Here is a 23,282-nt window from a genome sequence, read left to right as displayed (position 1 = left end):
GTAACAGGTGCGTGAAAAGTGTTCCAAAAGGAAACCTGTTTTAGTCAGAGAAGAGCTCCTTCTGAAAGGTGGGCAGGAATTATTCAGGCAAAGTGGATTATTCCTGGAGAAGAAACCAGCATACACGAAGCCCAGAGGCAGGGAAGAAGCACAGTGTGGGAGTGACACTGCGAGGTGGCCAGAATGACCATGGTGGTGTGCGGAGCTGGGGAGCGGCAGGCCAGGGGGCTGGGGGCCCAACTGAGCAGTAGGGAATGTAGTGGGTTTTGTTTGTTTGTTTGTTTTTGGGAGAGAGCAAGTGGTGGAGGGGCAGAGAGAGGGGACAGAGGATCTGGAGCGGGCTCTGCGCTGACAGGCTGACAGCAGTGAGCCGATGTGGGGCTCTAACTCAAGAACTGTGAGATCATGACCTGAGCCGAAGTTGGACGCTCAACTGACTGAGCCACCCACGTGCCTGGGGAATGTGGTGTCTTTTTAAAAAATGGACAGGTAACCATTATGGCTGAAGCGAGGGAGTAGCAGTTAGGTTTGTGCTTTGAATAGGTCACTATAGAGGCACCTGGGTGGTTCAGGTAAGCATACGTCCAACTCTTGATTTCGGCTCAGATCATGATCTCACAGTTCGTGAGTTTGAGCCCTGTGTTGGGCTCTGTGCTATGTCAGCATGGAGCCTGCTTGGAATTCTCATTCTCTCTTTCTCTCTCTAAGTAAATAGATAGATAAGTAGTATCTATTTATTTTTCTATCTATTCATTTATTCTCAAAAAAATTAGAAAAAGAAAGATCCCTATAAAGCACCTGGCTGGCTTGGTTGGTAGAGCATGTGACTTTTGATCTTGGGGTTGTAAAGTTGAGCCCCGTGTTGAGCGGAGAGATTACTTAAAAATAAAATCTTTAGGGACACCTGGGTGGCTCAGTCGGTTGCGTCCGACTTTGGCTCAGGTCATGATCTCATGATTCGTGAGTTCGAGCCACGTACCGGGCTCTCTGCTGACAGCTCAGAGCCTGCTTCAGATCCTCTGTCCTCCTCTCTGCCCTTCCCCTGCTCCTGTGCCCATGCGTGCGTGCGTGCTCTCTCTCTCTCTCTCTCTCAAAAATAAATATTAAAAAAAATTTAAATCTTTACAAAAGAAAAGCGAAGAATGGAAGGTGCAGAAGCAGCAGCCCCGGGCAGGCTGCGTGGTGGGGGAGAGTCTACAGCAGGTGGGGGCTGGGGAAGCAGAGGGAAGGAAGTGGTTTCGAGAAATATTTGGGGGGAAAAGTCATGGATGTAGGTAATTACTGGATGAAGCGTGTGAGAGAGGGGGGAGATTGTGTCATTTTCCAAGATAAAAAAAAAACCCAACTCTGGGTAAGACTAAGCATAGAGGGGACAACATGAGTTGGGTGGCAGCCATGCCCGGAGACATGCGGGCCAACGCGTGTTTGGTGGGAAGCAACTCAGAGAGGCCCCGGGGAGACACTCACTGGCGCTCGGTGCCTCTGGTGGCTTCAGCTGCAGGCCCGTGCGGGTCACCTGTAGGGAGAGTATGGCAAGAAGAGCTTGTTAAAAATACATTTCCAACATCCATTCCCTCTATACGAAGATCCAAAAGAAATGGCAAATCTAGCTTGATGGGGGTGTTGAGAGAAACCGTACTCTGGGTATCATAAGCCATGAGGGAGTCTTGCAAATGAATTAAGGTATCTACGGAAGAGACGTCTGATTTCTCCAAGAAGTCTGTTAGGGATTTGGGCCGGATGTATGTTTAAGTGTATTGTTCCCAGAGCATTTGTTGCCGGCCCTTCACCTTGGAGACTGTGTTCGTGCCTTCTCTCCCAGATTAGCCATCTGTGTCTGCACTGTAATAGTGGGAGGGTCCTAATATATTTTCTGTAATAGTAAATTTCTTTTTAATGTTTTATTTATTTTTGATACAGAGAGTGACAGAGCATGAGACGGGGAGGGGCAGAGAGAGAAGGAGACACAGAACCAGACGCAGGCTCTGAGCTGTTAGCACAGAGCCTGATGCGGGGCTTGAACCCACAAACGTGAGATCTGACCTGGGCCGAAGTCGGAGGCTTAACCGACTGAGCCACCCAGGCGCCCCTATTTTCTGTAATAGTAATACTACACATGTTATTTGTCCAGCACCTGGCACATAGGAAGTGCTCTGTAAATGTAATCTGCTATTTCCACTGCCTGCTCTGCACCTGAGAAAACTGAGGCGTGGGGAGGTGACTTGCCTTATGTGACTGGCATAGCGACTTAGTGGCCAAGTCAGGGCAAGAAGCAGGTCTTGGGAGCCCTGCTGTTACCCTGGTATCATCATGTGGCATGAGTATTTCTAAAAGGAGGGGGAGCCAGTGTTATTGAACCAGGTGATTGATGGGAGGCTGGATGGATTGCAGATTTTGAATGGGACAAGCAGCATCAAGACAGCCCTACCATGGTAGACACAGTCCATGAAATCGAAGATGCTTAAAAAAAAATCAGTTGTCTGTTGCTGATTTTTTTTAATCATGGGAGTAACATACATTCCTGTGGGAGAGCTATAAGTTCACCGTCAAGTGGGGAGAGCAGGAGAAGTCTTGAGGCTTCTCTGGCTGCTCTAAGTTCGGAAGGGGAGCCAGAGACAATGAACAGTGGGATGGTGGGTCTGGCCGTAGGGAGTAGCAACCCGAGTGTTTAAGCACAAATGAGTAAACCAGAGGCGGATGTGGGTATGGGTGAGGCCAGTAATCAGCTGGCAGGACCACAGAGTCCAAGAACAGGACTAGTGGAAAGATGCAAGTCCACTGGGATGGGCAGCTCCTGCTATCTAGCCTAGGGGTCAGAGTCCAGAAGTCCCGGCAGGGTTGCCGAGCCAGCCTGACGGGCCAGAGAGGGCACCTGGAGCCACAGCTGTGAGGGACGTGGAGAGGCACTTGCTATAAACCAGTTTGGGGTGGGCGGCTCTTCCCCATCCACTGATGCCCACATCGCCCACCTCTACTCTCTTCCTCCCTGCCTGGGGGAGTGGGCAGGGCTCTCAGGAGCCTTGAGAAGAGAATGCCCAGGGGCGGGAGGCAAATCTAAAGACGGGTTAGAGACCTGAGGCATCAGACCCACCTGAGCCTGAGGTCCATCTGTGGGTGTTCCAAGCTGTCCCATTAAGGGCTCACTGCAGGAGTGGACAAAACACTCTCAGGGGTGGCAGGGTGGGCAAAGATTGAAAAACAAAAACAGAACTCCCGTTCTGACCACCCTTCCTTGGTGCCTGGGGAGTAGAGATGGAGGTTGGGAGATGCTGTTTTACAGCAGCTTCAATCTGGGGTTCTCACGTGAGTGTGTCTCGATGGTACTTAGCTTGCCTTAAGCAGTATCGCTATTACATAGTGTGAGCTGGGAGCAATGGTCATTTCAGGCAATCTCTTATGGAGAAAGATACATGCCCCAGGCCTACAAAACTGTCTTCCAGTCATGATCTCCAAGGCAAAAGTAAAGAGATAGAATTGTGCTATGCACAAGATCTTTTGTTTCTTATGGAAACATATGCCCTTTCATGGGTAACATTACCTTCATCCCCATAAAAGCGTTACCAAGAAGCAAATATTGGCCTTTAAAAAATTTCCCCCATTCTAGAGAGGAAAATGAAGACCTTTCCCCAAGTTCGCTAATTCCCTATCAAGCTAAGTTAAATGTCCTAATTCTTATTTCAGAACTAGGGTCAAAAGAAAGGAGCTCAGTCTATGTCATCTTGAACATGTTCCAAAGTCAGCAATCAGACCTCTTGGACCAAAAAATGCCACCTGACTCCTCCCATTTCTTTCCTGGTTCTCCTGGCTTTGCCCATATTTGCTCTTCGTCTGATGGCTATCCCACACCCATAAGACTCATCCAAGTAAACCCTCTGCTTCCTCTCGCCTTCTAGGAGCACCTGTCCCTTGAGGATTTCACCACAGTCTTCGGGATGACGCCCACTGCCTTCTCTGCCCTCCCGCTATGGAAGCAACAGAACCTCAAGAAACAAAGAGGCCTGTTTTGAGAAGCAGGGGTAGCTAGTTGGAGGGCAGTCCCCTACCTGCTTGGTTTGTTTTCATGACTGGGATGTGAGTCCTACACTAATTGAGGTGAAATTTTAGTTGCTGTGAGCGGCCTTCTGTGGCACTGCCACTTTTACCAAGTAACCTACCGATTCCTGCAGAGTGATACCTCTGTAAAGACACTGTGACCCCAGTTTCAGACATGAAGGGGGTCATACTGTTTCTACCCTCAGGTGTTGCATCACTTTTAGCTATCCTGTTCTAGGGCTTTCCCTCCTGAGAAGAGGTGACACTCCCCAGGACGTCAGCAGTCTGAGGAGCCGTCTGTAGCTCTTCCTCTCCTGTGACAAACTTTTATCTATAGGAAATGGGCCGAAGCCTTTTGCAGTTTTACATCTTTCCCAGAGTAATGACTTTTCCTTTTCACTTTCCTCACTGATTTAGGCGAGACATTAAAGGGGACTCCTCCTTTGCAAGAGGTGAATGGCCTGGGAAAAAGTCCTGTTAGGCAGTTTCACAGCACTAGCGGGAGCTGGGCGAAAGCAACAGATCGGCTGGGTCTGGAATCTGGCTGGCTCACCCCCATCTTTGGCACCAATAAGGCAGAAGAAGGGCTTAGCAAAGGCCAATGCCGAGTTTACAAACTGTTATCCAGAGCCTCTGTGAAGCATCGCCGGCTCCTCAAACGAAAACGAGAACTCGGTGCCGACCACAGGCACGTGCTGGTTTGCCCTTCCGTTTCCTTTAAGGTGTAACGGTGCTGCACGGAAATCCAAGTCAGAAGGCCAACAGAGAGGGATCTTACAACCTCAAAAAATGATGGGCTAAGTGTCTGCAAGACTATGTCCTTTTCAGAAATAACAGTCGAACCAACAGAAGGTTAATAAAGGCTTTAATTTCACACACACACAAAACTCTATGCATAATTTAAAAAGGAAACAAAAACAAGAAAAAACTGTAAAGAATACAGAGGAACAGTTCTGCTAAAACACAGATAAAGTGCCGCTCCATACAAAACAACGTAAAGAATCAGAATCAAGTTACTCTGAGCACAAAGAAAATCACCTCACAAATAATGTGGCCAAAGCTGCCAGCAAATCTGGTAGTGGCTCAATTAGGCAAAGTGTAGGACCCTTCCTTCTGTTTTCCTCTCTGCGGCATAAGTAAGCAACACTGACAACAGGCCAGAGGAGTTGGGATCCAAGGACAACCTGAGGGCAGGAAACCTGGAGAGGACAGGTGTGTGGTCTCACTTCCCGCATCCCCTTTGCTCCTGAAATAGGCCAGGTCAGCTGATTGCTCTTCACTGTTTTGGCATTTGACCTACCGAACTTGGGTCTGGATCCAGACCCTAACCCCCTGTACTGTTTTGCCAGTGAACATGCCTGTACTTCAATCTTTTAATGTACTTGAAGAAAAGTCCAAGGTTACTAAAATCAGTTGCTTATATTCATACTGGCACACTTTTTTAATTAAAAACTTCAAAACCTCAGACATATAGCACACATGGAAAGAAAAATTTACTGTGTATAAATATGATACAATGGAAAAGACTGCCTGAAGTCTAGTAATCAAAGCATGCCGTAAAGGAGTCAAGGATTGTGGTGACACACAGCAAAAGAATTGTCACAAAACTCTCAAGGCTTAACAAACTCTAGTTTTCCAATCAAATATATGTTTTTCAGATGTTAATAAGACATACCAATAGAGACAGAATTTTGAAGTAATTTATAAGAAAGATGTTAGATAGCAGAAATTTGTTCAGGTTTGGTACCCATTTCAAGAAAGCATTACTCAGTGTTAAAGCAAGATGAAGAGGAGGGAAAGGACACACCTGTTTTTTGGGGACACTTATGTGACTTGCATCTGGTACTGGGTCACTGATTTTTCTAAAAGTCTTATACACACACACACACACACACACACACACACACACACACAAACAAGATCCAAAAATACTTGGGAGATGTAGCTGTTTCCCTGATTTAAACCAAAGACCATCTAAGGAGAGGGGTCAATTAAATCAAAGAGAAAAAAAAAGTGTGGATGACCAAGAGCATCCACTGCAGTCACTTCAGAGGACAAAGAAAGAGGGAGAAGAGTCGTTTATTTGTTTTAATATAAACTCTGTCCAGATCACAAATGAGTTTACAAACGACTTTTCTCCTGTAGGTTTGTGCCCCCCACCCCCAGGCTCTCTCCACACTCGGAACACTCAGCCGTAGCGACCCTGCCATGTATCTCTTCACTTTGGGGGTTTCCAACTAATTTTCATCATACAACTCTATCTGCAGCCGTACACGCGTCAAGCTAGGTTTACACAGTTACATAATGGTAACTGCAATATGGAAGAGTAAGTAAATTCACAAATTCAATTGTTGAGGTTTTAGTTCTTAAAGTTTCTCCTTTGGAAGAATTCTACACGTGGACGAAAAGTAAAGAAATGTATAGTCTAATATTTGCCTCCTGGAGTTAATCAGCTGATCTGTATGTATCACCGTATACTTTAAAAAATGTAAACGCATTTACATTTGTTACATCTGTTACTGAGCCATTAAACTAGGCCTGAAGTTAACAGACCACAGCAAACATAGCTTTTGGAATCAAAATATAAATAGAAGAACAATTCATGGACTTGCTTCCTACTCTATCCTGCTGAGACGAAACTTAATGAGTGCACACACGCATGTAAATACCGCCACAAAACAGAGGCTATCTCCCCACAGACCTCAGTTACGGTCATGGCCACAAAAGGGACAGCAGCCATCTGGCCACATGCAACTTCCAATTCTCCATAGGTTAAGTTTGAACTTCTTGATTAGTTTTCCCTTCCAAAAAATTTCAATTAAGATCAGTTGTCTGCAGAACTAAGTGCTGTCAAGTTCCAATTCAATGTCATTTAAAGTAGTGTAACCCCATTGGGTAATTTCCAACAGAAAGGTTACTGTGTAGGCTGCCTGGGACTGAAGCACGCTGTCCCTATCTGACTTGTCCCTTTCTGGCCCCAACACCCCAAATGCCCCATCCCTCTAATTGTGAGCAAACTGATCAGATTGTGCAAAAAAAAAAAAAAATATATATATATATAATATATTATAATTTTTAAATATATACATTCAGCTCAAAAAACCGATAAACCCTTTCGACGTGGTCCAGCTGAAATCTCTATCTGTAGTCATGAACCCTTCACTGAACCTGACAGAAGTAACGTGTAGTGGAAGCGGGGTTGGATAAAGGAGTGCAGGGAGGGGGAATGCCGAACAGGCCACAGTAATGCACAGCGACCAAGAAAATCCGAGTCCCAAACTTGCAAGCATACAAGCTGTGAGGTAACTCCTCTACCTCAGTAACCTACTTCCGACGGACAAGTCCAGCCCAAGAAATGAGGAACAAATCAAGTCAAGTTTCTGAGCCACGTGTACTACAAAACCAAACACAAACACAGGCGCGCGCGCACCCCCATACACAACAAAAACCAGTCAAATGAGGGCACTTCATGGACAACTGGGCTTATGGCATCATTTCTAGTTTTTTATGCCCTAATGCATCCATCCCCCATTTCAAATCATTTCCAACCAGTTTTAACAGTACCTCTCAAAGCTCTCAAATACAAATGCATGGAAGAGAAGTCCTAAATAGTACAGAATTTGATCACCACTTCACTCATTTTTGAGAAAACCAGTTATTTTCCAGCAAAAGCTATAATTTTTGAAACAAACATTTTCCTCTGCTTTCTACTACTCTTGTGCAACTTACCAGCACACCATTTTGGAACGTTCACTATGGTAATGCATAGGTAAATGGTAGGAGGCAAAGCTTTCATCAGTAGTTAACCAAAAGTGCTGGGGCCATTTACAACATGGAAACTGAACACTTCAGCCCAGATTACCGTCCGAACACATCCCTGTGTGCGGCTGCAGTTCTCACATGGCCATCTTCCAGAAAAGGTGTTGCATCTTCTGTGATGACAGACCTTAACGTGTCCGCTTCCCTTGAGAAACTGACGTTGTTTTGTCCCTACCTGAGAATGAAGTTACCTCCTTGTTTATCATAATAGAAAAACGTGAGAGAAAATACTGAAGGTTTCATTTTGCTGCACTGAACTGTGTGAACCTAATGATTTCTGGGCTTACAAAAACTATTTTGTGGACAGAATTCTCCTCTGAAACTCATTCTTCCCACGGTTTCACAAGCTGCTTAATAACCAAGCTGGCTGTGGCAGTCGAGTGCCTAATGCAGTGACTGATGTGGCACTTAATGCTGCACTCCCATTTAGCCTCAACTCAAAGCACCCACAAAGATCAATCTATTGTGCACCTTTGTTTATTTGTTAGTTCTTGGGATTACCTAAACCAATCTCATTCTAACTCTGGCAAAGCCAGACAACAAATGATTTAAATGTTCAAGCTTGATCCAAGAGCACGTGTACTTAATTTCCCATTTGCAGCAGGGCTTCTAGTGGTCCAGAGTTTTTAGCTTCAACGCAAGAATCTGCATCTTGACTTCTGTGTGTATGAGGGACAGATGCTAGCTTTCTCTTATCCCCAAGTATCCTTGCTGGGGAATCCCAACCTCTTACAGGTTTGGTTGCAATCTGGTAGGGTAATGCTTGCTCCATGGAAGAATGATAAGGAAGAAAAAGAAAAAGATTCTACCTTCACTATAATAATAAAGATGATATACAATGAATATACTTTGCAAAGGGATCTCTTTAAAGAAAATACAAAGTGTACAGTGAGTACCAAATGGGAGACTACAACACATTCCAAAGCACCAATGATCCATTTCTCGGGACTGCGTGTAAACAGCAAAAGCATTACAAATCCATGAAGTAATTTTTTAAAAAAAGCTCCTCACGTCAGGCGGCAGAAATGCCTCTCCGTTGCAAGGAGGACAAACTGTCATTAGTGTAACATGGAGAGCTGGCTTTCCAGTGAACTTTACTAATAAGAAACACACATGAAAGAGTATAGACTCGAGTGAAACCACGCAAGAAACATAAAAGCTGAACCGACTGATACGATACCTGTACACATTTCTCAGGTGAATGGACTCTTTGACACCTTCATTTCTTCTCAGACTGCTGCGCTATTAACTTTGAGCAGGCATACTCTGGTGACTCACCCTGACTCTTTAAGGCTCCACTCACTCCACAGATGCATGTGGATGTGTATGTACATATGTATATATTTACAACGCATATTCCTAAGACAAAAGGAAGTGCCACTACTGTAGGAGGAAAAGTGGATACTTGGCTACAGATGGGAGACCAAAGTTTCCATAGAACAATTAGCATGGAGCGTTCCACATAATTGCAATTTTCATCTTTTGGTTTGGCCCTGAGCTGTTTGTTGCTCCCGCATCAAGTAGAATTCCCAGTTCTCCCCGGGCAGAGGAGAGGTGAGGCGGGCGGCAGTAAGAGGGAATCATACGCAGTGCACACTGCCACCCCAGGAGTTTGTTCCTCACAAGGCCTGACGAGTGGTCTTCCCCCCTTCCATGCTAAATGCCTGAGAGTTCTTTTCCGTTTCCAGCAGCTCATCGAAGATCTCCCTTAAAATACAACAAACAAGAAATAAAACAGGAAATTTAATAAGGAAAGCCAAAGGAGAGAAGACATACCGACAGAGCCCACACAATCCCATTTGGTGCCTAAATTTTATTAAATAAGCAGCTCATTCGTTCGATCACTATTTTAACCCCACGTGTCCATTTTTGAGAAAGCTGGGAGGCGGGGGCGGCAGCAGTGGCACTAGCTAGCCTTGACAACAACGCTGTGTACTTCCCATCCATGTAACTCAGACCTTCCAGCTGATATAAACTGGAAGACCGAGAAGGTTTATGATAGGACAACTTTATCATAGAACAGTTTTTTAAGTTCCATACTTAGATGCTACTGTGAAATAAGCAATTAACATGGAGTCAAGATATCAAGATATAAGCCCTAAGCAAAGGTAACAAAAATCCAAAATTGTCAACCAGTAAGTGATGGGAGTACTTTGTCCTTACAGAGGAAAAAAAAAATTAGTTTCAGAGATTTTTAGCCCACAGCTCCAGACCTGCCAGTTTCTTACTTGTGCATATAAAAGAAGATGTAGCCACTCCGGTCCCGATCACTCTGCACGGAAGCCTCCTGGATTTTAGATACCTCGAGATCATTATAAGTAAACCATGCCTGCTTCTTAATGTCGTACACGTCACTAATGTAATGACCTAAAATAAATAAAATCTTAAGGTGGTGTGTGTTTGTTTTTTGAAAGCCCAAAGCGGGGCTTGAACTCACAACCTTGAGATCAAGACTTGAGCTGAGGTCAAGAGCTGGACACTTAACTGACTGAACCACCCAAGTGCCCCTTAAAATTGTGGTTTTTAGAACACAATGCATTTTTCTCAGGTACAGGAAGTTTAGGAGAGAGAGAAACAGTTTTCCCATCCACCTTACCCCCAACAATGTTTCAAAAAACCATTCAGAAAACATGTACAGGAATTTAAGGGAGTAATACAGTATAGCAGGGCAACTTTTTGGATAGGTATAGATATATGTATGTATATGGGAATTTGGGTCATTTATAGAAAAATAAAAAAGTTGTACCTTTAACACAATTCACAGTGTGATCAAAGATTTAAAACTTTTTCTTGGTGCATTCAACCTATAGCTCATGAAGCTGGGCACAGAGCAAACTAATAGGAGTAAACGCTGGAACCACACTGTTCACCTACCTGAAGAAGAGGTGCTACCGATGTGGCTGACAACACTGATGAGCCGGTAAGAATGAGGAAGATTTCCTGTCTGGAAAAGAGAAGTGGGCATGATTTTTAAATCTTCATTTGAACAAAAGCAAAACACTGAATTTAAATGTACTCTCGAAGCTGACAGGGCGGAGTTTCAGTATGTGCGGTAAACTCAATAAAAAAAAAAAAATCCAGTGGCGGTATTGTTCACATCTTCTGACCCAAGAAGTCCACCCCAACTGAAATCTATTCTAGGAAAATATTCACAAGGAGAAAAGAATACATGTGTAAAGTTATTCACTCTGCATCACCTGTAATAATGGAAAGCTGGAAATAACAAATGACTGAAAAATAGCTGGCCGATGAGAGGGACACCACCACAGTGCGGTATTACTCAGTGGGTCAGCAACACGTTAACTTGTTTTTCCAGCCCACACGAGTACACACAAGAATTACAGCTCTATAAAAACAAGCATGTTAATGATTAAGGACTGGAAAACGAGCAAAACGAACACAGTTGCAGTGGGGCTACAGGGATTATGGGTAAACTTTCACATTTTTAAGAATTTTTTAAAATGCTATTAAAATATTGTTAGTAGAAAAAAAAAACCCTGAAAAGTGACATTTGTGCCCTGCAGGGAGCACTAGAAGGTACAATTTTGGGAAGGAATATAGCTGTATGTAAACCAGAACCATTAAACTGTTCATAAACTTTGAGGTGGTAATTTACTTCTGGGGATTTACTTAAAGAAGAAAATCCTAAATATAGAAAACACTGCAATCATACACAGTTCCTCAATGTTATTATTTATCACAGTGGAACCACAGAACTCAAATGTTCATGGTGAAAACCTAAGTGAAATAAACGGTATGTTGAGTTGAGGGAATACAATACATACAACCACTAAAAATAAAATGCTTATAAATAATTAATCTTTAATAAGCAAGCAGGGTAAAAACTGTACTTAGGACTTTTTTTAAAGCACACTTGGAGGCAGGGATGACAAAATATGTCAAAATGCTAACAGTAGTTATGTTAGGATAGTGGAGTCCTAGGTAATTAAAATTACAAAACTGGAAAATGGAAAAGCAATTATTTCAGAAAAAAAGAAGGGTAAAAAAAGTTACAATGTGGTCTAGTTTAATATTATTAATTCTGTAGTTTGTACTGAGTAATAACCAACTAGTTTTGGTATTTAACTTTAAAGACAATATAGTTCTGGCAGAACTAAAGATGAATTAATATTAATATATGACATTAAGAGCCATGTTACTCAGATACTATCTAACATGCACACGAGGGAGTCGGGATATATTTCTAGTTGCGTTTCATTTTGTTCTGAAGCTTGTGAGTAAGAAATGAGGAGCAAAGGACAAGAGAAAGTGAAGGCATGTGACAGCCGCCACCAGGCAAAAATGAACCCACAATGGACATGGACAGCAAGGCCTTTGAAGACAAACAGAAGGAGGCGTAATCCTGACACGTGACCGGATCTCCTCTGGGAAGAAGGTCACCCACCTCGGCATTTCTTTTCAGCTCCTCGGCCTCGGCTTCCGTGTATTCCATATCTAAGACCTCCTCATTTCCAGAGTCCTCATCAGAACCCAAAGAGTCCAGAAAAGAGCTGTTAAACTCTGAAGAATACAAAAGTGTTGTAAAAGTTCTTAGAACAGACACAAAGAGATAGGATTAGAAAGATTAAAAAAAAAACAGCCTGGGGGACACATTTTATCATCTTATGGAAACGTAAAACATATTATTATTAGGGTTCTAATCTACCCAGCCCACTCTGAGGGGTAACAACAATTCAGGAACCAGGTATCTATAAAAGAACCATCCTTTTTAAGTATATTTGTATGAAAGGGAAAGGACTCTAATAAGAAAGGAATAAAACTGAAAAAGAGAATATGATTTTACAGATAACTCAATTTCACTAAATTTCACAATCTATAAACTGTATGTTAGATATAAGGCACTTGGCGCACACTGTGGACACCCCAGCAAATACAAATTACCTCTCAGAAGAGAGACCATAAGAAATTAGTATCTTTTCACATTCTTCAACATTATATCTTTTGAAATTTAATGGAAATTTAACCTTTAAGGTTCACTTAAAATACACTACCACTAACAACTAAGTCCAAAATCCAAAATCCACTTTTTTCTTTTTTAATTTTTTAAAATGTTTTTTCATTTATTTTTGAGAGAGAGTGAGAGAGACAGCATGAGCAGGGGAGGGTCAGAGAGAGAAGGAGTCATAGGATCTGAAGACAGGCTCTTGGCTCTGAGCTAGCGGTCAGTGCAGAGCCTGACGCGGGGCTCAAAACCACGAACCGTGAGATCATAACCTGAGCCAAAGTCGGATGCTTAACTGACTGAAGCCACCCAGGTGCCCCAGATCTACTTTCTTCTTAATCTCACTTAAAACCACAGTAGAGAGGGGCCCTGGGTAGCTCAGTCGGTTGAGCAACCAACTTTGGCTCAAGTCATGATCTCGTGGTTTGTGGGTTCGGGCCCTGCGTCGGGCTCTGTGCTGACAGCTAGCTCAGAGCCTGGAGCCTGCTTCTGATTCTGTGTTTCCTTCTCTCTTTGCCTCTCCCCCATTCATGCTCTGTCTTTCTCAATAATAAATAAGCATAAAAAATTTTTTTTTAAACCACAGTATAGAGTTATTTAAGAGACACGAACACTTATGGATGGGAAAAACAGAAAAGGAGACTATAGCATCAGAATCCTGAAAGCTAGAGAGTAGATGGTGACTGATTTAGCAGACCTAGGAAAGCCAAAGCCAAATTCTAAGCCAGTAACAGAAAAGTTGAGAACCAATCCAATTTACATCACAGACTCTTATTCAAAAGACATACAACTAGGAAGTACCAGGTACCCCTGAAACTGGAGGCTAAGGAGATTTAAAAAAAAAAATAAAGAGTTTGGTGAAAAGTGTTTTGAGAAAAAGACTCCCAGGATTCCCTCCCCCACCATTTCATGCTACTGCGCCTGACAGAAGTATGGAGTTTCAGTCTCCAGAGGGAGTAAAACACTCTCTGGACTGGGGAATGCGAGGCACACACGGCAGACAGCAAGCAGGCCAGGGTGTCTGTAATAACCCCTCTACCCCAGCCCTATTCTGATATTTTGGCTCTCAGAACTCTGGCAGTCTCATCTTTTACCTTTAGAAATCTGTTTTTTAGGAAACTGACCAGCACGTGAGAAAGGCCTAAAATATTAACATCATCTTCAGGGGTGCCTGGGTGGCTCAGTGGGTTGAGTGTCTGACTTCAGCCAAGGTCATGATCTCATGGGTTTGTGGGTTCGAGCCCTGCGTCGGGCTCTGTGCTGACAGCTCAGAGACTGGAGCCTGCTTCTGATTCTGTGTGTCCCCCTTCCCCCCCCCGCCCTTCCCCTGCTCATGATCTGTCTCTGTCTCTCAAAAACAAATAAATGTTTAAAAAATTTAAAAAAAACCACACACACACACAAAAAAACAAAAAAACCCATCATCTTCAAAACGGTCCCATCCTGTAAAACTCAAGAGTTGACAAGCGTTAACTATTCATGTGCTCAGAGCATCCAACTGTCTTTGTATTTTTTAAACTTTAACCCCTAAACAAGGCTTGGACTCAAGAACTGTGAGATCATGACCTGACCCAAGACCAAGAGTCGGACACCTAACCACAGCCACCCAGGCACCCCAACATTCTTTTTTAGTCTTCTTTTCTTAATAATGAACCAATAGCCAAGGTATTATTATTATTAGATACCGAGGAAAGCCTCTAATAAGGAATATAAAGACCATAATAACCACAGAGAACAGAGCAGTTGGAGGAAGCAATCTATTCAGGGAGAAGAAATCTTCATATAAACAAACAAATCAACTATATTTAATATCCTCAGAGATTTGAGGTGGTATTGCTTCCATGACCACCCTCCAAAAGCTTACAAAAAATGGAACATTTACAAAACAAATCAGCTCTTGCAAATTAGAAATATGATAGAAATAAAACACTCAAAAGAAGGTTTGGAGTTAGAGATAAGGTTAGAGGATTTCCCAGGGAGCAGAGCAAAATTACCAAAAGATGGAAAACTAGAAAGAAGAGATGAGAAAATTTTAAAAATCAGGCCAGGAGCCCTGGATAACAGAAGTTTCAAAAAGAGAGAAAAGAGAATATTTCTTATAATTGAAGGACACAAGTTTCTCGATTAAAATGACCTCTTAAGTGCCCAGTAAAATGGACAAAACAGACCCACATCAAGGCACATCACTGTGAAACTTCATCAGAGTAGAAATAAAGAGAAGATCCTACAAGCTTTTGGATAAAAATGGTCATATCAGGATAAAGAACGGCTTTGATACAGCAACTCTGCCAACAAGACTTCTATCGTTGCTTGGCAGCATGAAGTTGGAGGGAAACAATGCTTTCACAGTAACTGCAAACCCAGAATTCTATATTCAGCCAAAACATCAAATACTAGGTAGAGTAAAACTTGCAAGGCTTCTAACCCCTCTTTTCTAAAAAAATTACTAGGATGTTCTCCATCAAAGCACAAGTGCTTGGGTGGCTCAGCTGGTTAAGCATCTGACTTCGGTTCGGGTCATAATCTCATGGTTCATGAGTTTGAGCCCCATGTCGAGTTCTGTGCTGTCAGTGCAGAGCCCGCTTTGGATCCTCTGTCTCCCTGTCTGTCCCTCCCCTCCTTTATGTGTGCTCTCTCTCAAATATAAACAAATGTTAAAAAACAACAACAAAAAAAACAAGTACAAGTACACAAACAGATCAAGAATGAGGAAGGGTGAGATACAGGAAATGAGAGATCCACACAAAGGAATCAGAATCCCCAGGAGAAGGGTTAGGGAGCTCTTGGGGTAGTTGTGCGTGGATGGAGAGGGCAGCCAGTGCAGCGTGGAGCAGTGTGATTTGAGACAGCCATTCCTGCCACCCCTACACACCATCTTTCTAATAGAGCACAGATGCCTGTGGGAATCTAGCTTAAATTCTTATTTGTAACTGCCTCAACTCTGTGCCAGAGAAATTCATGCTCTCTTCTCTATGCCCTGTTGTCTAGATCAGCCTACAGCACTCAGTCTGTTATCACCAAAGTGTTCTGTATTGATCTATTTTGAGAACCAGAGAAGGACTAGTGATGTTAGAAAATAAAACTTAGCTCACTTCCCATGTCCCTGTGCACCTCTAGCATCTGGTCTGTATATTAGTTCTGCCTAATGCCACAACTATGGTGAGCATTACATTTCTAAATACTCACTCATGATTTTGCCCACTGATTTTCCAAGAGTAAACTCTTGTAAATTCGTGGGGAAACTGAAGCCACATTGTCTTCTCCTAGTAGCTCTCACCATGGCAAAATGCTCTTTCACATGTCCTTGCTATTTTTCAAAAAGAATTTAAAAAACACCAAAATGGGGAAGGGGGAGATATGGATAGAGATGACAAAATTATTTAAAAAAAAAAGCTACTGATGGATACAAACATTAGAACAGTGGTTTTCTCTGGGGTGGAGGAAAGAAATGGGTATGCAGATAACTTCTAAGGTTCTATTTCTTTACTTTGGAGGTGTTCAAATTTGTTATTGTCATTAAAATAATACTTTACATGCTCTTCGGTGTGCGATACAGGTCACCATAAAAACAATGTAATTAAAATAATCTCCACACCTTGAAGACTTAACTCTGTTGCTCTTTTGAGGTCATCATCTTCTTTCTGTTCCCAAGCTTCCTAAAGGGACAAGAACAAAACTAAGGTATTTAAAAAGTTACTGATTAAACTTATTTAACAAGTATAAGATCAGTTGCGCTAGAAGTATTTGCTAATCATATTTTCCATAACCTTACAAATGTATGAAGTATGACCTCTGGAAGGATGTAGAGAAGTGTTTCACATTTTTCAATGCTGTTTTCCTAAAACACAACCTTGGGGGTTAAAAGGGCTTACATGCTGTCTCTTCTCGTCAGTCACATTTGGCTTGCTAATCAAAAGCCATTCACTGTGACACTATGATATAATTAATTCCCTTTCTTCTTGTATGTATGAAATGCCTGGAACACAGCAGAACCTACTTAGCAAATTGCTCTGTTTTCTTTCCTCTGTTTTACAGCATCTGCCCACTTCCATGGTATAAATACTCCCACTGTGGCAAAGTTTAAGTTACCATTGTGAAACTGAGTGCACAGCTGGGAAGAGCTGGGCACACCTGGGCTGATGGTGAGGTGGCTCTAGTTTACTGCCGACCCTAAGTCTATGACAGCAAGAGAAACAATATTTCCACAAGATCATTATTCAAACTTTTCTGTTTTATTCCTTTTTTCTAGCTAAAAAAAACCCGACACACATAATATATACTTGGCAAATACTAAATGCAGGCTGCTGACTATTACTTTTCTAATACATCTGTGGTTCTCTCAGAAAAAGAAGAACCTTTGAAAATGTCAACTTGATGACTAATTATAAAAATAGGGAAATGTTGACTAGAACTTTTCCCCCTCTCATCTGCAGAGAAAATGTAATTTACAAACTTTATGCATACATGAAGAAAAAATGTAATTTAAGCAGAACCGTTTTATACTTTTCTCAAGTCTAGACTTGTTTTTAAAGTTACTAAAGTATATAAGAAGCTCAGAATGAGCTACTCTGCATCACAGTCCTGGGAGCAATAATACCGTATTCAGGAAAGAAACAGAGAGTCTCTAAGAGGAAGTATGATTACTTAAACTTATCCAGCATATGAAGTCTGTGCTGAAACCCAGATGGTAAAAGACTCTCTTTTAGCTATTAATAGAATGATGCAGATATACCAAACTAAAGAAACCTCATATTCTATTCTCTAATGTGAGGACAGGTTTATAAGATAGTTTTACCTGGGTAGTTGACAAGAAAGAAGATATAGGTCTTTTGTGTATGAAAAAGGTATGCAGAATTTTTTCTTTCTCTGCACTGTAAGGAACTATTGTTAAGAAATCAGATCGTGGTCTTTGAAAAGATTAAAAATAAGTTTTCTAAAACAAATGATTACTATCCATTATTTGCAAAGTAGCTGACATAAATACATCCTGATGACGAGGCAGCTAGGGAGGCACTTCTCATAAATAAAAGGACAAAGCATTTGTTCTGACTGCATTTTGAAGCAGCAGTTCTCAGCCTTGACTGAACACTAGAATCACTGTGGGAAGTTTTAAAAAATGAAGGAAGAAATAAGGAGGAGGGAGGAAGCAAGGAGGAAGGAAAAAAAGAAGGGAGTCTGAGGGAGGGTGGCGGGGGGTGGGGGGGGAGAAAGAGAGAGCGAGAAAGAGAAAAGGGGAGAAATCTAGATGCCCAGACCACACTCCAGGATCCATTATATCAGAGTTCCTGAAGGGAAGAACAATGCAAGCATCAGTATTTTTTAAAGCTCCCCAAATGATAGTGATGTGCAGTTAAGACGGAACCCCACTGTTCTAGAGAAGTCAGATTTTAAGATTTTATTTTTAAGTAATCTCTACACCCAATGTGGGGCTCGAACTTACAACCTGGAGATCAAGAGTCATATGCTCTACTGACTGACCAGCCAGGTGCCCCAGACAAATTAGATTTCTTAATCTGATTATTTGTAAACACTAACACAGTGTGCTCATTCTAGGGCGTTTTGGCAAATCTCTATTATTAACATGACTTGGACTATAAAGGATTAGTCAGATACCTTAGGCAGCAACTGTAATACTCAGGCAAAAGCAACAGCTTTGGCATATATAAGCACAAAGAACTAGAAATTAAAGGTTAGACTACTATATAAGAAAAGAGCAGATAATTGTTAAGTCTATTTCAGTCGATGACTGAAATCTGAAATTTCAGGTACGATTCAGATAATATTCCTGAGAATTTTGTGCTCAAATAATTCCTAGGAAAGAATTCCTATTGTGAGAAAGGGACCAGAACAAACAATGCCTTAAAGAATTAAAAAATCATGGTAGGTACTGGCTATTTCTATAGCTTGCAAAATAAAGTTGGACTGGGGACAATCTCGAACAACCATCCTGCCTCAGTATGCAAGGAATTACACTAATAGGAAGTAATTAACAATATATTTTGTTGCATTTGGATTTTCAAAAAAAGGAAAAACTATCACTGTTTCTGTTTCAAACCCAAGGCAAAGCTCCGAACAAGTTTGTTTTGGTGGCCCAAAGCCTTAGTGTGTGTAAATCACCTGGAACAATGCTTGGCACACAGCAAGTGTGTAACACATGTTAGCTGTTATTGAGGAAGCCCGGTAAGGAGCAAACAGCAACATAAAGATCTCTTACTTGCTCCTGGAGGCTCTGAGCCAAGGCCTGCTGAAGCTCTTGCTCTTCCCTTTCACGCTCCATATCATACTGCTGCAGCCAATCAACCTCTCCTTGAGATCCTTCTGGAGTTTTGTTTTCTTTATTCTCATCACAGTCTTTGGTTATCTCAGTAAAACTGGCAGGATCTGAGGAAGCAGAACGCGACGAGGACGACATTAACTGGGAAATCCTCCTGACGTAAACCGAAGGTTCTGGACCAGAGTGACATCTACTGTCCAGAGAGCAGCTGAGGTGAACCTCATACACAGCGTGCTGGGGCCAGATGATTCCGTCTTGCTACATTAGATCACGGTCTCTCGATCTCAGCACTACTGACATTCTGGGTGGGGTAATTTTTTGTCGAGGGGGCTGTCCTACGCACTGCAGGATGTTTAGTAACATCCTTGGCCTCTACCTACTAGATGCCAATAGCACCCCCTTCTCCAGCTGTGACAATCAAAAATGACACGACACTGTCCACGTCTCCTAGGAGAAAAAACTATGCTTGGTTGAGAACCACAGATACACAGCAATGTTCTGAAAAATAACCAATCATCAGAAGCACTATGGTTAAGGATGCAGAAAAATGAACAGCCATATTCATAGCCAGTCATAATGTCACATGGCCAAGTAAGGAATAAAGTATTGTTTAGAGTAACTGAGGTAAGAATTAGGCTAGAATGATTAAGCTAATATTGAGATTTTTCTCAATAAATTTTATCAAATGAGTATGTTTTCACTAATAATCAAATAAGCCCATACATATCCTAAATCAAAAGAGCAACATGAAATACATAATAAACACTTCATGTACTACACAAGTATATGACTATATATGTTTAAAATATTCATCCAAGAAGATAAGAAAAAAAAAAAAGACGTTTCATGTCTTTCCGTTCCTTCTCAATCTCTGTATCACAGCTAGCTGGGATAAATCGTATGGTCATGATTTTGTTCTGGTTATTTGAACTGTGAGAATGACAACATTTTATTATGATTTTTAATATAGGTAAGAGTGGACAGATAAAAAGATCACGCTTTCTTTCTCTTAAACACTACAAAAGCAAAAATTATCATCTTAACAAGTTAGGGAAATTCTCATAAAAATAATTTAACTGGTAAACAAGAATTACCTTTACAGATTCATTTCATATGGATTGTTTTAAAATTAGTATATGCTCTTTATCTGCCCTAATACTGTATCTTAACCACTTAAATGATAGATTTTCTACAGCACTACCAATTAATCTGAAGTTTATAGCATCTTGACTTTAGACTCTAAATCAGTAAGTTGTCCTCATTTTTAATTGTATTGAATTGCTGATTGAATATTTATCATTAAAACTCTGAATACTCATTAAAAGAGAAAAACTCTCAGATGTAATTTCTGGGGCTCTTGGGTGGCTCAGTCGGTTAAGTGTCCAACTTTGGCTCAGGTCATGATTTCGTGGTCTGTGAGTTCGAGTCCCGTGTCAAGCTCTGTGCTGACAGCTCAGAGCCTGGAGCCTGCTTCAGATTCTCTCCGCCCCTTCGCTGCTTACACTCTATTTCTGTCTCTCTCAAAAATAAACATTAAAAGATATAATTTTCTTCCATTTTTGGAAGTCATTTCTATAACTTGGAAGGAAGCTCTAAAGTCTCTCTGACCCTGCTTGTCCCTCTGGGCTTAGCTTATTAGACCAGGAATGGCTACTTGAGTCAACCAATCTGATTACTTCTGGAAATGTGGAACATTTAAAATTAGCTGATGTTGAACATTTCAAATGGAAGAAAGATTTGGGAGTTGAGGCTGCTATTTTAGGCCTAAGATAAATATTATTACTTTAAAAAAAAGGTGACAGAAGTACAATTTTCCTTAACCAATAATTTTCAGCATTCCCAGTACCAAAGTGCCCCACACAATCCTAAAATCATACTATCAATTAATCCATGTGATAGAAAATCAATCAAGAAAGTTTACTTTGAGATGCTAAAGTCAAGACAGATCAAGGACAAGATTATCAGATGGATACAAACATTACTTAACACCTACGGGTACAAATAGGACCATGGAATAACAACACACTTATAAGGAACTTGAACGATGGACAGAAGGAAAGCCATGTGTCAAAACTTAACATTCTTAACTGAACACATATCATCTGCTTCTTCCCCTACATCGACTGAAACCTGCTCTTTTCCTATAGTCTCTATTTCAGTGAATGGGGTCACTATACACACAGCTTGGTTTTTTTTAATGTTTATTTTTATTTTTCGGGGCCGAGTTGGGGAGGGGCAGAGAGAGAGGGAGACGGATTCAGGACTTGAAGTGGGCTCTGCACTGACAGCACAGAAACCCAATGTAGGGCTCAAACTCTTAAACTGTGATATCATGACCTGAGCCAAAGTCAAAAGCTTAAACGACTGAGCCCCCCAGATGCCTTATCACCTTTTTTAAAGATGGAAAGCTAGTGTCATTTTCTACTTACCCCTCATATCAGATAAGTCATTATTTCCTATCTCTTAAGTCCATCAACGTTTCTTTCAAATGTCAAACCTCGGCCTAAGGCACCATTAGTTTTTGATCTAGACAACTGCAGTAACTTCCTAACAGGTCTCACAGGATAACTTTGGATTTCTTCTCTAATTTGCTTGCTATATTGCAGCCAGAATGATCTTTTTCATTTTTTTAAAACTATCTTTTCTTTAATGTTTATTTTTAAGAGAGAGAAAGAGAGACAGGCAGACACACGGGGCTTGAACTCACAAATTGTTACATGCACACTTAACCAACTGAGCCACCCAGGCACCCTTTTAAAATATTTTTAAAAAGGTTTATTTATTTTGAGAGGGAAAGAGCTCGCGCACACACATGTGCAAGTGGGGAAGGGCAGAGAGCGAATCCCAGGCAGATTGCACTGTCAGTGCAGAGCCCAATATGGGGCTCAGACTCATGAACCAGTAGATCATGACCTGAGTCGACGTTGGACGCTTAACCAACTGAGCCACCCAGGTGCCCCGAGAATGATCCTTTTCAAATATAAAGCTTTATCAAACACTTGTTTACCTAAAACTATTCAGTAACTTCCTAATGCTTCTGAAATAAAAGTCCAAACTTCTAAAAATGGGTTTAGGCCATGTAAAAACTAAAAGTTCTTTCTCTTTTGCTTTCTTCATCAACACTATGCTCCAGTCATGCAGATCATTCTCAATTGTTTTCGTGGTCCGCTAACTTGCCACAGCATTTTTCACATCTCAGTCTTTGCATATACTCTTCCCTCTGGCTCGTGTCTGGAGACCACGAAACCTCCATAACTTGGCAGTCTTCTTGCCCCTCCTGAGTTGATTCATGAGATAATCTGCTGGGCCCCAAATAATTACTGAGAATCTACTATGCACTAGGAACTGTTGTAGAAGGTGGGACTACAGCGACAATTTAAGCAAGATGGCCCTTGTCCTCAAGGAGCTGAAGTGGAAAGGCCCTGAGGGGAGACTGAACTTAGCATATTTGTAGGAACAGAGAGTGACAAAGCCAGTATGGCTAAGCAGAGTGGAAGAGGGGGAGAGTGGAGATAGGCTATGGTAAGAAGCATGGATGCGGGTGCCTGGTTAGCTCAGTTAAGTGTCTGACTTTGGCTCAGGTCATGATTTCATGGTTCGTGAGTTCAAGTCTGACTTTGGCTCAGGTCATGATTTCATGGTTCGTGAGTTCAAGTCCCATATCCAGTTCTCTGCTGTCAGCTGCCTGCTTCAGATCCTCTGTCTGCCCCGCCCCCCAGCTTGTGCTCTCTCAAAAATAAATAAACATTAAAAAAGAGAGATAGAAAAGGAGTTTGGATGACGTGTGATGGCAAATTATAATAAGTTTTAAATGTTTACTTATTTATTTTGAGCTGTCCTATAAGATGCTTAGCTATCTTGCCAGAGAGAGCACATGGAGAGGGAGAGGCTGAGACTGCGTGAAGAGATGAAAAGCTGAAGAGGGGGAGGGGAAGGAAAGAAGGGAGAGAGGATATCTAGCCCTCCCAGCTGATTCTTCTAACCAACATCACCAAGGTGCCTAAATGAGCCACCTAGGATGTTATGAGCTAGTGACCTAGTCAAATCCCAACCAAGATCACAGGAAGCAGAGGAGCTACTGGCTAAGACCAGTCAATCCGCAGAGTTATTATGAGAGATACTGTTTTCAGATACTAATTTTGGATAACTGCTGCACAACCACACACACACACACACAAACGCACACAGAGACAT

The 23,282-nt window shown here is 41.8% G+C and overlaps 2 protein-coding genes across 13 annotated transcripts in view; one reads left to right on the top strand and one right to left on the bottom strand.

The window, feature by feature from the left end:
- Positions 1–11,220, top strand: part of VIL1 (villin 1) — a 31,668-nt gene extending 20,448 nt beyond the window's left edge. For 2 of the 4 annotated variants that reach the window (XM_029933817.1, XM_029933818.1), the window contains exons 20-21: positions 3,894–3,996; positions 10,662–11,220. In XM_029933817.1, coding sequence (XP_029789677.1) covers positions 3,894–3,996; positions 10,662–10,690 — 132 coding nt within the window. In that variant the 3' untranslated portion in view covers positions 10,691–11,220. Of the gene's footprint in view, positions 1–3,893; positions 5,459–10,661 lie in introns of those variants that run through there. The other 2 variants (XM_029933820.1, XM_029933819.1) reach the window with 2 other exon arrangements.
- Positions 4,881–23,282, bottom strand: part of USP37 (ubiquitin specific peptidase 37) — a 96,890-nt gene continuing 78,488 nt past the window's right edge. For 8 of the 9 annotated variants that reach the window (XM_029933808.1, XM_029933814.1, XM_029933815.1 and 5 more), the window contains 6 exons: positions 19,029–19,195; positions 16,410–16,470; positions 12,257–12,372; positions 10,726–10,795; positions 10,080–10,218; positions 4,881–9,558 (listed from right to left, as the gene is read on the bottom strand). In XM_029933808.1, coding sequence (XP_029789668.1) covers positions 9,471–9,558; positions 10,080–10,218; positions 10,726–10,795; positions 12,257–12,372; positions 16,410–16,470; positions 19,029–19,195 — 641 coding nt within the window. In that variant the 3' untranslated portion in view covers positions 4,881–9,470. The remainder of the gene's footprint in view (positions 9,559–10,079; positions 10,219–10,725; positions 10,796–12,256; positions 12,373–16,409; positions 16,471–19,028; positions 19,196–23,282) is intronic. The other variant, XM_029933816.1, reaches the window with a different exon arrangement.

Source organism: Suricata suricatta, chromosome 3 (genome assembly GCF_006229205.1).
Source record: "Suricata suricatta isolate VVHF042 chromosome 3, meerkat_22Aug2017_6uvM2_HiC, whole genome shotgun sequence".
In the NCBI taxonomy this organism is placed as follows: Eukaryota; Metazoa; Chordata; class Mammalia; order Carnivora; family Herpestidae; genus Suricata; species Suricata suricatta.
The sequence above is the reverse complement of the archived record's forward strand: the minus strand, read 5'-3'. Positions and strand labels throughout refer to the sequence as shown.